This window comes from Myiozetetes cayanensis, unplaced genomic scaffold (assembly GCF_022539395.1).
Source record: "Myiozetetes cayanensis isolate MyiCay16 unplaced genomic scaffold, myiCay2020 scf19, whole genome shotgun sequence".
Lineage (NCBI taxonomy): Eukaryota > Metazoa > Chordata > Aves > Passeriformes > Tyrannidae > Myiozetetes > Myiozetetes cayanensis.
This window is the reverse complement of record NW_026087400.1, coordinates 150,674-167,308: the sequence shown is the minus strand read 5'-3', so window position 1 is coordinate 167,308 and position 16,635 is coordinate 150,674. Positions and strand designations below refer to the sequence as shown.

Below are 16,635 nucleotides of genomic sequence, written 5' to 3'. Positions count from 1 at the left end.
TCATTACTAGGGAACTGAACTTAAATGGGTGAAATTAATCCCATTCTGCCATGTTCACACTTTTCATGATGTTACCCAAGTAACTGAATGCCCACCAGCACACTCAGAACACCCTGTGACCATGATCACGTCATCCAAGTTAATTACTCTCTCCAGCTATTGCAGAGATAAAGTAACAAATAACCAGCTAATGTTCAGGAGATTATAAAATTATGCTTCCTTAAATCTGTTTAAGCAGCTGCTCTGGTATCTCTGTACAGAATTAGACAGCTCCACTTCGAATTAATGCAAGAGAAGTGGCTGGCTCAATTTAGCCAAACATTTAGAATTCACCTAAGCACCTATTACAGATGCCCTTTCAAGCCTTCACCCTGTGACAGTTTTATGCACAACACACTTATCTATATAGTAGCCAACACCAAGTACTAGAACAGATTTCCATACCTTGAATAGCCACTCTGCCTAAACTAGCTAAAGATGTGTCAGAAAGGGGTCAAATAGCAATGGGACATCATTTACTCCACTCCAGGTCATTGAGATCAGAAAAGACATGTTGGGGTGTAACTTTGCCCTGTTTCAGCACAACAGTTTTTCCACATTACCACCCATGGAATTCCCTTAATGGTCCTGAAAACTGCCTCCAGGCAGCCAGGGATAGGATTAACACTCCAAACTGGTCACCTGGAGGCAGAGAGCAGCCTTCTCTTCCTCCCCTGCCCAACAGCCTGTTAGGAAAAGGCCAGAGGCCCACCAAGACCTGTATCCCACCTGAGTGACCAGTGCTGGGTGCCACAGGAGCTGTGTATGAGAGCAGGTCTGCAACAACCCCTCCCTCACGTGCTCTCTGAAGAACATGCACTGCAGGATCTCAATGCCCAGGTGAGACCTCAGTTTGATCATAGACCTTGTTTGACCACAGACTTCTGGGCAATACTTTTGGAATTCAAAAATGTGTGTATTGCATCCTGTGGCAACAACTTCAGCAATGACAAGCACTTCATGTTCTTTGCTTTGAATCTGCCATGTGACAACTCATCTCCATGCTCTGCAACCCTCAGGGACAATAAATCACCATGTCTACACTTTCTTTATACCAGTGATATAATCTGGATACTCTCCCTATAGTCTTACCTTTTCCAGCTTTTGCCAAAGTGATGGAGTCTCCTTAGGTTTGAGTTCAACATTAAGTATTGACTATTCTTTTGGGAATGCAACTACAAGTTGTTCAGCGCAACAACTGAATCCTTAGTCAAATTTAAGCTGGAGTACATTGTACACTAGGACAGGGGTCTGGCTGCAAACCTGCGTTTGTAAGCAAGGTACAACCAATGCTGTAGTCTCTAAAGAGTCAAATCGCTAAAACACGTTAGATGTAAAGCAAAAGTTTGCTTTATTGCTAAATCAACTTTTGATCAAAAAGTCCCATCAAAGAGTTGCCCTGCTCAGCACCACTGCTGTAAAACCACTCCAGGGCTGCACAAGCCCTGGCAGTCCCTCTGGACTGTGCTTTATGGAGGACTGTGTCTTTATGTGACCAGTCCTCCAGTTTCAACCAAGTCATCGATATCATCACTGACATCAATGAAACCACTTATGGGGTGGTGCTTTGGCAGAATGTGTGTAGCACAAAAGAGATCCAACAGGTCACAGAGCAGGAGAGAAGGCCAAGCTCAGCCCCTCGGTCCTGCCCTACACGTCCTGACAGAGGATCACTGCGATGAGCGAAGGGGACCCCTGCTGGGCTGCCGTGGTCCATACAGCCCTGCTGCGGGATCAAGAAATAAAACCACTATAAACCCAGGACATTTAATAAAATTTTTAAAAGCTGTAAAACATACACTCTCAAAACCCCCTAAGTCTTACAACAAGAGTTTATAAGATGGTGTTTCCTCTCTCTGTGCTGCTGTGTGTGAGCACCACTGAGTGCTGCGAGCGCTCCAACCACGCCAGGTGACACCCAGTGTGGCCTGTCCTCCTCCTCCAAGGGCCTGGATGGGATCCCAGTGCTCCCGAGCAGCAGGGACGAGGTGTGCCCTCCTGCACAACTGGTCAGTGCCAAGGACAGGGCTATCCCTGCTCCCCTGTGCCTGAGGCCAGCGTTCTGCTGGGCGCCGCCGCCTCTGCTGCCCGCGCGGCCTGCTTGGGAAGGCGAATGGGGACATAGACATTGGAAGCACAGTGTTCCTTGAGGTATTCTCCCCCTTTTTCTTCATAGTCCTTCCTGGTTATCCAGCCTTCCTCACGGTTCATGTATTCCACTGCCCAGTCCCTAGCCCCATACCAGGCATCCAAAACAGGGCTGGAAGCAAGGTGAACCTGGATGGAAGGAAAATAGAACAGCAATGTCAATTCAGGACAGGAGAGAAAGATCTTTTTACCCTGATCGCAGAGATAAAGGCCTTTTTACCCTGACTGCAGCAGTAAAGACAAACCACTGAGCTTCAGAAGTCTTAGCTGTTTACTCAGTGGCTCCAGGGAAGAAAGAAAGTTAAAAATGGGTTTGAAGCGCATTTTCACCTTGGAAGCAATTCCTAGGAAAACAATCTGAAAACTTCCAGCCAAATATGCTTCTGTGTGCTTGGTCCTTTCGCAGAAGCAGATTTTCCTTTTCCACAGTATCTTCCCTACACTCTCTTGATTTCAGAAAGAGCAACTGTATTTTTGCTTAACCTGCATCTTCTCAGGTCAAAACAGCTGTCTGCAGTGTCTTGTCATAAAACACTCCACTCCCATGCTCTAAGCACACCTGCTCTGCACCTCACCCAACCCCAATTACTTCTGAACCCAAATGAACAGGCTGTTCACGCAAACATAATGTCAACACACACACCTGAAAAGATGACTGGAACGGCCTCATTTCAAGGAGTTCCTTCTGGACTCTGGCTTTCAGTCCAGGGTACATCATATTTCCACCAGTGAGAAAAACATTCTGGACAAGAACAGCTTGTTGCTCCTTTGAATACCTACGAGGAATAAAAACAACTTCAGCCTTTCTCAAGGACAGCTCCATTATGAACTGTAACAGCTCTGGGGAGTACTCATACCTTGCCTCAGGATTCACGGAGAAACTTCCTTCATTTCCCTAGCATGAAAAACTGTGTTTGTGTTCTGGAAATTCAGGGGGTGGGAGAAGAAAATCCTGAAAGCACTCAGTGGACCGTATCCCGTAAATCAACAACAGGATTTCCACCTTCTTTCCACGGCTGGAATTCTTACCTTTCAGAAAATGCAATCTCCCATGTTCATACAGTTCAGGGGCGAAATCTTGCCAGTGCTAATTTGTCTGGAAATGTCCAGCAAGCGTGCCCATATCATAACTTTAAAATGTTACCCCTGATTTTGGTCTCCCAAAGGCAGAGACTGCCAGCTCACCGTTGTATGGGATGGATATTTATTTACAAGGGCTTGTTGTTTCCCTCTGTAACAGGTTGGACCAGGGATCTCCAAAGTGGGATCTGCGCAAGACAATCCATCCAGTGGAGTGCAGGGAGAAGGTATTTTTTGTACCATTAACAAATAAATTTAAATAGTGTCTATTTCACCTTTATCTCATCCTTTTAATTTCTATTTTTGTGTATGTTTTAAAATGTTCACAATATATTCCTTCAGCAGTACCTGTACGTAATTTAAAAATAGATATCTATAAGAGGTGTGTTCTCAAAAATTTTTCACTGATGGGGTAATTGGTCAAAAAATTTATAGATCCACTGACTTAAGACAAGCAGAGTTACCTGTGACTTTCAGAACAGGAAGACATGTCTAGTCTGCAATGCTCCACCCTGCCAAAAAGAACTATTCCAACATATTTTCTCAAATTATTGCTAAAAAACCCAGTATTTTAAAAGCTGATATCTGAAGTAAGCAGGTTTGTAAACTTACCTCTCAAGGACATATTGCATGGTTTCTGCTATACCAGCCTGATCTTCTCCTATTAGGGAGGGCTGGAACATAATCTCTGGAGCCCTGATTCTTTCAGTGCCAAGGAAAAGCTGGTGGTACTCTGCCAGGTTAAACACAGGCTTTGAAAAGATGAGATTGAGAAGTAGTGGGTAATTATGTTAAAGAACAGTAATACTGTAGAATAAGAAAATTTTCCAAAAATTCTGTACAAAAAACAGATGGTAATGCTCTCACAGAGAAAGAGAATGCTGTAAAAGGTTCCAAAAGACCAAGGAAGCTAAACTTTTCCTATAAAATTTATTCTCCATTGTGCCTCTAAGGCTCTACCTCACAAGTTGGAAGCTGTGTCCACTGGGATGAGATATCAGGTTATGGATCACAGACAAAAGAAACTTGAGCAGGACTTTTTTTTTTTTCCTAATAACATGGTACTGCTACAACAGACATTGCCTGCAAAGTGAACCAAGTGGGTATATTAATGGTCTAAACCACCAGCTAAGACTGCAAGGACTTCTCCTCTCAATGTCCTGTTCAGGTAGTTTAAGAATCTCTTCCAAGAGCAGGCAAACAATGTTTGCATTGGGAAAAATGTTAGCAGACCTGTTGGACAACTGAGATGCAGAAACCTCTGGCACAAGGTATAGACAGAGAAATCAAACCTGTACTGCAGCAACAGGCTTCTCAACTTCAGGCTGTTCCTCAGCAAATAAAGGTTCAAACTCATTAATACTTTCCATATCCTCCAGTGACTGTTCACTGCCCAATGGATCCAAATCAGGAGTCTGGAAACAGAGAAGGTATATTCTGGTAGATTAGCTCAGGTGTGCTGGGCACATATGTGACTGCAATTCACGTGTCATATTTGGAAAACTCAGCGCCAATTTCCTCAAATCTCAACTTTTTAACAGCCTGAAAGCAAATATGCCCAGAAAATAGAATTTAAGACAGATATTCACTCAAAGCAAAAAAATCAAACACTTCCAATAAATTTGTCACAATGGTAGCTCAAAAATCAAGGCCTTAGTCTGCCAGGATGCCAGACAGCCATGTCCTAAACATACCATATTAAAACCTGGTAAAATAGCTTTTTACACTGGTGAAAACTTGGTGCTCTCCCAGCACCTCTAACTGCGCTATAATTACCATTAAATTCCCTATTTTGTTTACGTGGGACTGGAAAACAAATATTTGCTAGCTCCAAAGCCACCACACAATTTCTGACAGTTTCAACCACCTACCGTTTGCTCACAGGATGCACCAAAACCCCTTTATATTTTACACAGATGCGCAGTTCTTTCCTAATGAAAAGCATCACTCAAAATCCTACAGGACTCCTGTTGTGAGGTAGCAACAGCTTCTTAATTATCTTCTTTGGTTTATTGCATTACAATGTTACCTTTAGGATTTTGTTGCAAAATATTATTTCGGTTATTTTAAGCTTGAAACATTTCCTGCAATGACTATAAAGTTCTTCTAGCAGAATAAGCTAAAACTAGATCCTTTAAACATTTTTAAGTATCTATTTTATATTCACTTAAATAGAAGCAATTACTCAAACTGAAGTTTGAGCAGAGTTCATTGTTACAGCAAACAAATGCAGTCACCTTAAGTTCTCTCCACCACTTATGCTTTGTTAAATCCATTTCTTTTTACATCTTAAAAAAAAGACAGTAACAGAAAGAAACACTGAATTTTGCTGCAGACTTGGCACAGACCCTGGAACAACATAATTAGCTCTTAGACTCCTTTACATGACAGAAGCATGGCCTGTCTAAAAAATGGATTTGGTGGTAACTGTAGGTGCTCTCACAAGGCAAAGACCAAACAAAAAGACTTGTGGACTCATTCCAAGGCCTGTGGTTACACCTAGTAAAGAAGAGAAGCGGGGGATCCATGTTGGAACTTAGGCACAACCACTGAGCAAAATTAGAACAAGCTGACAGTCTTTCAGTTATCTTCTAGAACAATTTCTCTTGACAGAAGGCAGAAAGATGCTTTACCACAATGGTAAGCCTATCATCTCCCTGCATTTGCTCAAACACAATCATTTTGATTGTCACACAAACTCTACTGATAATCACATAATCCCAAAATGGTTTGGAAGAGACCTCAAAGCTCATACTGTTCCAGCCCCCTGCCACAGGCAGGGACACCTTCCACTAGACCAGGTTGCTCCAAGCCCCATCCAACCTGGCCTTAAATACTTCCAGGGATGGGGCAGCCACAGCTTCTCTGGGTAACCTAAATATGGATATCTCCTCTATGCTTCAATTTTCTGTTTCTCTCTCTGCCTTTTTCCCTGAGCAAAGGCTGCCATAACTAAAAAAAGCTCTGTTTTATGTGACTTGAAAGGCAATTATAAGCACATGCACAAACACCTTAGACCACCTCTTAGAAACAGCTGCTGTGTGCTAAGCCTGTGTTAGTCCGGCAAAGCAGACAAACAAGCGTCTCATCTTCAAGGTAACTTCAACAACCAAGTGTAGCAATTAACCTTTCATTAAATAAACAAAGAAGAACAGGCTGTTTAATTGTACCAAAAAAAGGCAGCATGAAAGCAAAAGGTTGGTTGTTTACCACAAAATTCTCTGCACCTGAAAGGGAAAAACAGAAAGGAAAACAAATACTGTTTTTAAGAAAAAGCTTGATGGGTTCTTCTGTATCTTTAATAGAAGGCTACTAATAGTTAAGGATGGTTGTCTCAGGACATTCTCTCCGAAAAGAGAGAAGCAGTTGCCAACCTGACACTGACTTGCAGTGCGTTAAAAGCTTAGTTCACTACTAGTAGTCTGAAGGGACACATTTTCGAGCGCAGAAACTTAATTCTCTGAGAGATAAGACAGGGATTAACTTGGTGAAAACATAATACCTCTGGTTTGCTGTCCACAACATCTACTTCAATACTGACTTCTGACAGTAGGATTTTCTGCTTTGTTTGTTCAACAGACACACTCAATTTGTTGATGTAAGACTGAAGTTCTTCTGCAGAGTCCATGTTCAGCTCCACCAAAGCTTTGTGGAATTGATCCATTTGACCATCTTCTAAAAGTTCCTGCAGACAGATCAGATGTGATGAACAAGATAAGGTAATCATAACTATCTGTCAACTGCGCATGCACAGACACTCTGCCTTCGTTACTAGATATAATGATGTACACACTTTGCCAGCATTCAAAATATTTCCCAAAGTGCTGTTCAGAATCTGAAAGCACCCTCTGCATCAGTAGTCCCTCCCTGTTATCTCACAAGTAACCTTGGCAAGCTCCTATCAGAAAACATCCAGGACAGTCATAGGTTCTTTACAATGACACATAACCCTCTGATACACCTTCAAGGGCAGCCTGCCCTCCTCCCAGAATATCACATGAAAACTCTGCCTTGGTTACCTGTACATAGAGCAACCTGTCCAGCCTCTCCTGGTCAAGCTGCAGCTTCTCTTCTCGACGACGTGCGTTGAGTTCCTGAAGTCGCCGCAACTGCTGCTGTCTTTTCTCCTGCTTTTCCTCGGATGTCAGAGTGCTCCCCAGCAGCTTGTTGGAGAAAGGCAGCTGCATCTTGTGCACATTGTTCTCATAGTACTCTGGGCATCGCCACTTCTGGAGCTCTGTGTGTTTTGAAAGCAAGATAACTGTTTTGTCAGCTGAAGACAACGATTCATATATTGTACATACTCCATGCAGAGGACGAAAGGTGATGAATAAAGGCAGAAATAGTCCACCCTAGAATTTTGTCACCTCTTGGCAGCTGCCCCCATGCTTGGCTACCCCCTCTGGTCACATACTCAGTGCAGGTGGTTCTTCATGCTCTGATCTCCAGGAAATGCCAAGTACTAACAAGTGGAAGTGCACACTAAAGTCTCTTCTCTCCTTGCAAGGAGGAGCTCTCACACATGTTTAAGGACTCGTGCAGGCTCATTCACAAGTGACAAATTTAAGAACACACTTCTCTTCAACCACTACTCCAGATGACACTTACCATGGAAATTGTAAAATTTACTGAATTCACAAAAAGCCATGAGAAATGTCCTGTGCAATTTTGGAAACCCTAATGCAGATAAGAAATGCAGCTAGATGCAGAAATCCTAACCTATTTAAAGGGGTTTTAGAAGTATAAAGTAAATAATAAGCTCATTGTAAAATATTGTCCTCTGAGACAATCCCAATTTTTATTCACAGATAAATTTGAACTAATACAGATTATTTTTGGTAGTAGTTCAGTTTTATTTCTTAATTTTAAATTTGAAAGCTTTGTTAAGCATGAGACAGGTTACCAGAAAGACAGCTACAAAGATAGTAATATAGCAGCAGAATATGTCTGGTAGAATCCTAGCCAACTTGAAAACAAAGGGATATAGAGGACAAACTAAGTGTGAATGAACACTATCTGGTGGTAAATTACTCTGCTTTTACCTTCTATGTAGTCCTCTGCAATGTAGCTATGCTCGTGCAGGATTTCCTCCATCCGGCTGAGCGTGATGGCTGCAAAATGCCCGGGATATTTGAGCTGCAGGAGCCGCTGCAGGTACACGGCAGCCTGACACCCCCCCAGGTTGATGCGCTTGCAGTTCTTGGCATCCAGCCTCAAAATGCAAGGAAACACAGCTTAGACTGGAGAAATCCACAAGAATCCACATTAAACACACTTCCTGCTTACTTCAATATTATTTAATTTCTCATATGGATAAGTAGACATATGAATATTCACAGAAAAATATTTCAAGATTCAGTTACCCCAGAATCTAACACATCTGCTTTTCTCAGACAGCATAATCACTGCTGTGTTTACTGCAGATATTTTCTGAAAGGCTCAGTTCTGCTTTAAAAAAATCCCAAATATTAAATAATTTTGTTCTAACAAGGGAAGTGATGGTTAGCAGAGCTAAAAGTAGTTCTTTAACCTTTGCAACATTTTAGAGTTGGCCAGGTGTAACCCTTGAAAACATGAAGCATTCACCAGATCTAATAAAGCCATTGCCTGCAGCAGTGATTCAAAAAAAAAGAAGAAAAAGAAAAAAGAGAAAGTAGAGTAATGTAGCTGAATAACCAGAATGATAAAATCCTCGGTAACTGCAGAAATCTCACAGAGCACTTTATTTTGTCCCAAAGCTGCTTTAAAACCTGTTTTTTAATGCCTGATTTCATTTGGGGCAGATACCCCCTTCTATTTTTGAAAGTACAAATTTAGGCATGAGTAGCAACTAAAAATACAAAGACAGTACTGCATCTTCAATTCAAAATTCAACCGAACCTAGTAAAATCTGCAGACCTGGTTTTAAGTCATCAGTATAAATTAAGACCTGGTAGGAGTTAATACTGCAGGGCTGGAATACTCAGTGCTGGAAAAAGGGGTATTTGCATCACTTGAACAGTGAATGCCTGACAAAGAGAGGCTGCACTTAAGACACCAAGAACTCACCTGCCTTCTAAGACTGGCAAAATGTGTGTGCACTGATACCCTGAGGATATCACCAAACCACTGCAGGGCCACTTCTGCCTCCTATTGTGGTAAAAACTGTACAGGCTGTCCACACCATAGGACACTTTTGGCACTTGATAACACTCAAAGAGCAGCTCGGACATCATTTGCCTTGAATACAGAGGGTTGCACACTGCTTCTGTCAGAACAATTGGGTGGTCAACACAACCCTGGAAGAGACAAGGGAAAAGAATAACAACAAAGGTATGAAGGGAAAATCCAGTTATCCTTGCTTCTTCTTTTGAACACCAGCAAGAACTCCTCCAAAACAGCCATGAAAAAGCACTTTATGTGCAGGCTACTTTTCATGTAAAAACATGTAATCTAAATTATATCTATCTATTGCTTAAGGGGGGAAAAAAGATGTTAATGTTAATTCAACTAAAGAATAAATTCCTAATGGTGGAAGAGAATGGACTTTTAAAAGCATATACAAATTATTAAAAATCTAAGTAACCAAAATCTATGCCATGAGAAGGTGAAATGTGAGAGAAAACCAGTGGAAGTTTAGTTCAACACTGGGTAAAGTTTTCAAACTTGTGTTGTCACACAGGTAAAAGACTCCATGGCCTGAGGAGCAACTCTCAACACAGCTGGGTGTACAGGTGGTCAATAAGCTCTACTAATAAGAGCAATACACAACACCAGTATGTCCTTCTCAAAAGCTGATCCTGGATGCAGGTTCTCAGACATGACCTGACAGGACACTGCACTCCAAGCCTTTCACCCTGCAGCTGAATCCTCCTCTTTTGCTTCACTACAAACCCATGAAGAAATGAGGAGCACAGCAGAGCTTCAAAGACACCACTGGGGCACACCTGGCCCAGCCAGTTTCACCTCCCTGTCTACCCAGGCTGTATCTGTGAGGAGGGGGACAACATATCCCAGGAGAGCCAGGGGAAATTCTACACCGCCAAATTCCCACTGTGGACCAGCCACAACCTCTCAGAATCCCAGAATGGTTCAGCTTGGAAGGGACCACAGTGGGTCATCCAATCCAACCTCCCTGTTCAAGCAGAGTCATCCCAGAGCACATGGCACAGGACTGTGTCCAGATGGTTCTGGAATGTTTCTAATGAGGAAGACTTCACAGCCCCTCTGGTCAATCTGTTCAGTGCTCAGTCACTGCTCAGTAAAGAAGTTTTTCCTCATGTTAAGGTGGAACTTCCCCTCCACCCAGACTCCTCCCTCCCCGGGGCCCAGCCCTGAAGAAACTTACAGGAAAGATGGGGCAAGACTATTTACAGAGCCTGGAGTGACAGGGCAAGGGGAAATTGCTTCAAATTGAAAGAGAATAGGCTTAGATTAGATAATATCAGGAAAAAAAATTCTTGCCTGTGAGGGTGGTGAGGCCCTGGCACAGGTTTCCCAGAGAAGCTGTGGCTGCCCCCTCCCTGGAAGTGTTCAAGGCCAGGTTGGACGGGGCTTGGAGCAACCTGGTCTAGTGGAAGGCGTCCCTGCCTGATGCAGGGGGTGGAACGACATGAGCTTTAAGGTTCCTTCCAACCCAAACCATTCCACGATTCCCGGGCGGCTCCAGCCCCTGCCCGGCGTTACCTGCGAGGAGATGCCGAGGCGCTGGAAAACGTAGTCGAGGAGCAGCTCCTGCAGCTCCAGCTGGACGGGCACGTTGCGGTCGAAGGGCGAGCGCAGCAGCCACCGCAAGGGCTCGGGGCTGCCCAGGTCGTTGCCCACCTGGGTCTCGGCGCCGGCCCCGCCGCGGGCCCCGCGGCTCCGCGCCGCCAGCGAGCGAAATCGCAGCAGCGGCTCGGCGGGCACAGTGGGGTCCGGGCAGCCCCATCCCGCCCGTGTCTGGAAGGAGCCGTTGTCGATGACCAGCGGCACAGGCTGAGGGCTCCGCACGGCCGCGCTCGGAGCCAGCACGGGGTCGGGGGCCCAGCGCGCGTCCCGGAACGCGAACACACGTGTGGGCGCCGCCATGCTGGGCCCCATGTCCGGCCGGGAACGCGGCCCCGCACGGGAGTTCCGAGACCGCCGCAGCTACGAAATGCCAGAATTATCCTATTATCTTAAATCAGGACGTTCCTTGGCGTGAGATCGTTGTGTACTTTCCAGCCTAATCAGCAAGGAAGGAGACCTGAGCAGTGAGACAGGCAGCAGCCAGCATAGACTCATAAAATGTTAAGGGGTTGGAATGGATTTTAAAGATCCCGCTGGCCCATCCCCTGCCATGAGCAGGGACACCTTCCACTATCCCAGATTGCTCCAAGCCAGGTCCAACCTGGCCTTGGACACTTCCAGGGATGGGGTGTTCTTGATGATCCTTGTGGGTCCCTTCCAAGCCAGAATATTCTGTGATTCTGTGAGTATTTAATCTAAACCTGTACAAGTGTCTTACCACCCTCACAGTAAATAATTTCTTCCTAATATCTGACCCAAATTTCCCCTCTTTCAGTTTGTACCCATCACTTCTGTAATAGAAGGGTTAACTCTGTTCATAAAATCTTATGTGTATGAGGGAATAAGGAACTTCTGTTATTGTTGGGGAGCCCAGCTGGTTCTGGGCTCTCAGTAAACTGAGATACTGAAGATGGAACTTCTTACACCTGGCAGAGGGTTAACCACGGACAGTAGGACTGTGACACAGTGGGTTTCCTGTTAGAATGTCAGCCTGTTGTGTTAGGACATGTGGCTGTGTGTCCAGTCATGAGTTGTTATGAAGTGGTAAACCAATGCTGTGTGTACATGTGTCACTCCAGAGCTGTATAAAGGTAGATGCACAGTTGCAATAAAAAAGCTGCTGGTATCCCATGTCGCCTCCCCGCCTCGACCGCGACGTGTTATAATTCAACAAGATAAGTTTCATGGACATCCTGTTAATCAAGCAAGTGTCAGTAAAAATAATTGCAGACATCTTACTAAACAAACAAGTATCAGTATCGGTAAAATTTACAGCTGATAAGAACTGCAGCTTTCATCTTTGACAAATCCCAGATGACCACTCAGCAACAAGGCATGAATTCAAGCCACAAAGCAATTGCATTCAAAACCCGGGACTTGAAAATGTATAAAAAGGGGACATTTACTACATGGTGGTGTGTGTCTCGGGCAGGGCACTTGCCCTCCAGGCCACCCAGCGCTGTTTTGCTTTATTATCGCTTGCTTAATAAATTTATCAATGTTTAATTGGAATTGAGTTGTCTAAATTCTTATACTAACTTATAACAACTTCTTGTCCTGTCGCTACAGTTCCTGATGAACAGTCCTTCTCCGCCTTCCCTGTAGGCCCCCTTCAGATACTGGAAGGTTGCTGTGGGTCCAGGATAGGCCGCAAAGATGATGAGGGGTCTGGAGCTTCTCGCTGATGTGGAAAGACTGCAGGAGCTGGGTCTGTTTAGTCTGGAAAAGAATGAGAGGGGATCTCATTAATGCACATAAATATCTCCAAGGCAGGTGCCAAGAGGATGGTGCCAGACTCTGTTCAGTGGTGCCCAGTGACAGGACGAGGAGCAATGGCCATAAACTAAACCAGAAGTTTCACCTCAACATGAGGAAGAACTTCTTTCCATTGAGGGTGGCAGAGCAACGTAACAGTTGCCCATGGAGGGTATGGAGTGTCCCTGCTCCAGGCGACCCTGCCTTGGTGGGAGTTTGGACTGGATGATATCCAGAGATTCCTTCCAACCCCAACTATTACGTAGTTCTGTGAAAGGAGACCTAATCAGTGCAGCAGGCAGCAGGAGCATCACCTACTCATGGACGTCCTGGAACTACCAAGCTTTAAGGATGTAGTAAATCAAGATGTTGATGTATGCCTATGTATACACTGCTAACTCAGCAAAATACTCAAGGTCCATGTGCCCTATGGCTGAATTATCTTCACTATAATGTTAAAAATCAAACTTACATGTCAAAAAGACCCCTGCCCAGGTGAAGACCCTCTCCCTGAGCATGTGGAAAAGTTAGATGGGGTTACATAACTCAAATGGAAATTACTAACCAATCATAATAGAGCCTCTGTACTTGGAAAGTTACTAACTCTGAATTAAAATTAATTATAAATATATAAATAAATAAATAAAAATTATAAATAAAATAATTATAATAAATTAATTATAAAAAATGCCATAGAAAGTCCAGTGGGGTTTGCTGGATTTATGGAACACACTGAGCACCTAGGCTTGCACAGCTCTGAAATAAATACTCAGTGTCTCTCTCAAATGCATAATGCTTGTCTTGTTGCACATCTGATAAAGGATCCAATTTTGTGGACAAACATCAAACACCACTATCCCACAGGATGGGCTGTACCCCATCTCACTTTCACACAGAGACCCCCATCCTTTAAACCTGGACTGTGAAACCTCCCCAGTGTCTGTGTGGAGGTGAAACCCCATGGCCCTGGGCTGTGCCACCCACCTGGGAGATCACTGACACAGCCCAGGCACCTCTCTGCTGAGGGGCCCTCTCCTGTCCAACCAGCCTCTCCAGACATATGGGAAACGGTGAAGGCATTTCCCCCTTATTTTCACTTCCTCATTCCCTAGGGATATGGGCTCACAGGGTGGGATTCATCCTGCCTCAAGGACAAGGGGTCCCAGGCTGGCTCAGCTCGGTGAGAGCCAGTGTGGACCCCAACGGGTCTCAGTGACGCGAGTAAGAGAAACACTTTACCACTAAAATGAAACACATCACAGATTCAGGATTCAGCTCCTTTCCATCCCTTTTGGCACTGCATCTGTAGACAAATCACTGACAGTCTGGTTTTCAAAGATGCCCCCAACCTGCCACCCCCACTGTGAGAAATGAGGACTCAAATATTGAGCATCCTTGAAGCTCAGGGCATTAATGGCTTTTCTCACTTGTTTACCCAATGCACAAAGGAGGGATAATAGCTTTCTTTTATCATGCAGGGGTGTTATTAATGTGAATTATTAAGAATTTGCATAGTTCATTTAGATCTTGGGATTAAAAGGCTCCTTTCAAGGGGCTGTTACTACATAAAAACAAACACATGCACACAAGCAAGAACATGAATGCATGCAGTCATTTGTAATGTGCACTTACATCACTGCTCTCTTCCACTGAGAGCTACACGAACAATTAATTTATCCAAACAATTCTCTGTGAGGTAAGCAATAGATAATGGTTTTATTTTATTGAAAGAGAAACATACAGTGTGATGAATATTAAGTTATCAAGCCACTTATCTGGTTCCTGCTTTGATCCCTACTGAACTCCTTTACTCTAAAGCAATACATTTGCAGGCATATCCTATGACACACACTAGTTGCCTTTTTTGGAGGTAAGGGAGATAGGCAATTAAAATACAAAGGTTTATTTTCCTAAAGGATTAACTAATAGGTGGAGGCATACAGAGTAGGCTGAAAATAGAGTTATATTAATACGGAACATATTTTTGCTCTATATCAAACAAGAGCCTGGGAGAAGTAATTTTTACCTGTTCATCCTCTACCCATCTTTGGAGGGTTGGCTCTGTTTTATTGTGTTCTCAAAAGCAACCTTGGCTACTCAGTCTGGCTGAAGTGCTTGGTTATCTCCCCTATATCCACAAACATGACCAGATCTTTAACTACTGTTTTAACATAATCCTTGAAAGCTTCCTTTAAATAGCAGCTGAAGGAAGGCCAATCAAATCAGATGTTTTCTTAGTTGTTCTTATGCTGTATTTAATCCCCATTGCTCCCTCCCTAGCACAGGACTGTCCCCTTTACTAACCATGCTGATATATCACTCGTCTTCTTGTCATTAATAGTGCTGCAATGAGAGTTTTTAAAAGGTGGTTAGAAAGCGGAGCAGACGAGCTGTTCTAAACTTAGTGTAACCCGAAGCAAGCCATGAGGTATCCCCTAGTTCCTCTGGTGAATGAACTGACCTTTCCTCTGCTTTTCTTCTGGTTCTGTTTGCCATTTGTAATGCTGTTGATCATCATGATCATCTGGCTACAGCTTCTACTTAATGAAGGTAAGTTTGGCTGTTGATCAGGTAAAATGCTTCTGCATAAAGTATTTATCTATTAGCTTCACCTTTAAAACACTCTGCTAGCTATTTTTAGGTTAATGACACTTGTCACAGAAAGAAACTGAAAGGTTTCTTAGTACTGGTGGTAGTATATGGAAAAGCAAACACAAATTATGATGCTTTTTTGTTAAAAATGCTTATAGGAAGCCCAGCTGCTGCCTTACTCTTCTATTCCTTACTCTCTCCCTTTTTCTCAGAGGTAATTTGATTTAAGAAGGGCAAAGGACAAGTAGTTTTTGTAGATTTCTATTGAAGAAACCAAAGCTAACCCTCTAGTTTTGTGCACTTTAAATTCTGGTGTTATAGTTCTCTCGCACCTCTATTTTTGGGGGGTGTGCAGGGTGTTACTGGGGGAGCTGGTAAAGGGTCCTTTTGTCAGTGCTGAGGCTGATAGAAAATTTTGAAGGGAGCACGTCATGCATTTTCATTTATTTGTGTATTTTGTTCTTTTTTTTCCCAATCCATCACCAATTCTAACTTCTAACACGTCAGTAAATTATAACAGGCTTTTGTTTTAGACTAATAATAAGCTTTTTTATGTACTCATGAGGATAAAGCCTTGCTACTTTGCTCTAGTGCTGGATCATAAGTAATCCTGGATAAGGAATGAATTGTAAGTTCACTATTAGTGATTAAAAAAAAATCTATTTTGCATAGGCAAAGGGTAGCTGTGCCACACACTTCAGTTGAGTGCTCAGGTTTTTGCCTGGACAGAGTAACTCTGGAATCTCTTGATGCTTTGAATGAGATTTTCAGGTTATTCCTGCTACATTTACTTTCACAATTTCTGGCCCTGTAGTAACTGTTGTTAGAACAGGCCTCCAACAATTTCCACAAATGCTCTAAATTGCGTTTTAATCAGTAAGACTAGACACATTACTCATTTTTTACATACCCACGTATTTACAGAATTACAACATTAAAGCATTACCCAGTTACTCATAAGAAAGACAACAGTGCGCTTTTAAATAACTTCCTATTTCAGTCATATCCACTTATTTTATGCTAGATTACAGCAGGCACAAGTAAAAAATCATGAATGTTTCAGCTCCTCCTCTGAGATAGTTGCTGATTAAGACTTAATTAGTTGAAATCAAACACTTGTATGGGCCTTTTGTTGTCTAGTTTGGTTTAGAAATCCTTTATTTCAGCTGAAAAATGTTCAGAGGAACCTTGCCCAGCTCATAGGTGGAACATGCAAGGCTTGCAGCCAGGGAGAAAAAGTCACATACAGCTGTTTTGCATGTTCTTTTTAAA

At 43.3% G+C, this 16,635-nt stretch overlaps 1 protein-coding gene across 1 annotated transcript; it reads right to left on the bottom strand.

Annotated features, from left to right (window-relative positions):
* Positions 1-1,371: 1,371 nt before the first annotated feature.
* Positions 1,372-11,339, bottom strand: ACTR5 (actin related protein 5). Its single transcript, XM_050313933.1, has 9 exons — positions 10,933-11,339; positions 9,316-9,545; positions 8,310-8,479; positions 7,287-7,504; positions 6,770-6,952; positions 4,560-4,682; positions 3,880-4,019; positions 2,831-2,963; positions 1,372-2,316 (listed from the first exon to the last, which is right to left on the bottom strand). Exons 1-9 carry the CDS (start codon positions 11,326-11,328, stop codon positions 2,068-2,070), a joined length of 1,842 nt encoding a protein of 613 aa, XP_050169890.1. The 5' UTR covers positions 11,329-11,339; the 3' UTR covers positions 1,372-2,067.
* Positions 11,340-16,635: the final 5,296 nt, after the last annotated feature.

Excerpts from the sequence above, each read along its gene's own strand:
- ACTR5 (XM_050313933.1), bottom strand. The coding sequence starts at position 11,328 with ATGGGGCCCAGCATGGCGGCGCCCACACGTGTGTTCGCGTTCCGGGAC. Across the intron at positions 9,546-10,932 it reads GCCTCGGCATCTCCTCGCAG|GGTTGTGTTGACCACCCAAT; the intron begins GTAACGCCGGGC and ends TGTCTCTTCCAG. Across the intron at positions 2,964-3,879 it reads ATGCAATATGTCCTTGAGAG|GTATTCAAAGGAGCAACAAG; the intron begins GTAAGTTTACAA and ends TATTCCTCGTAG.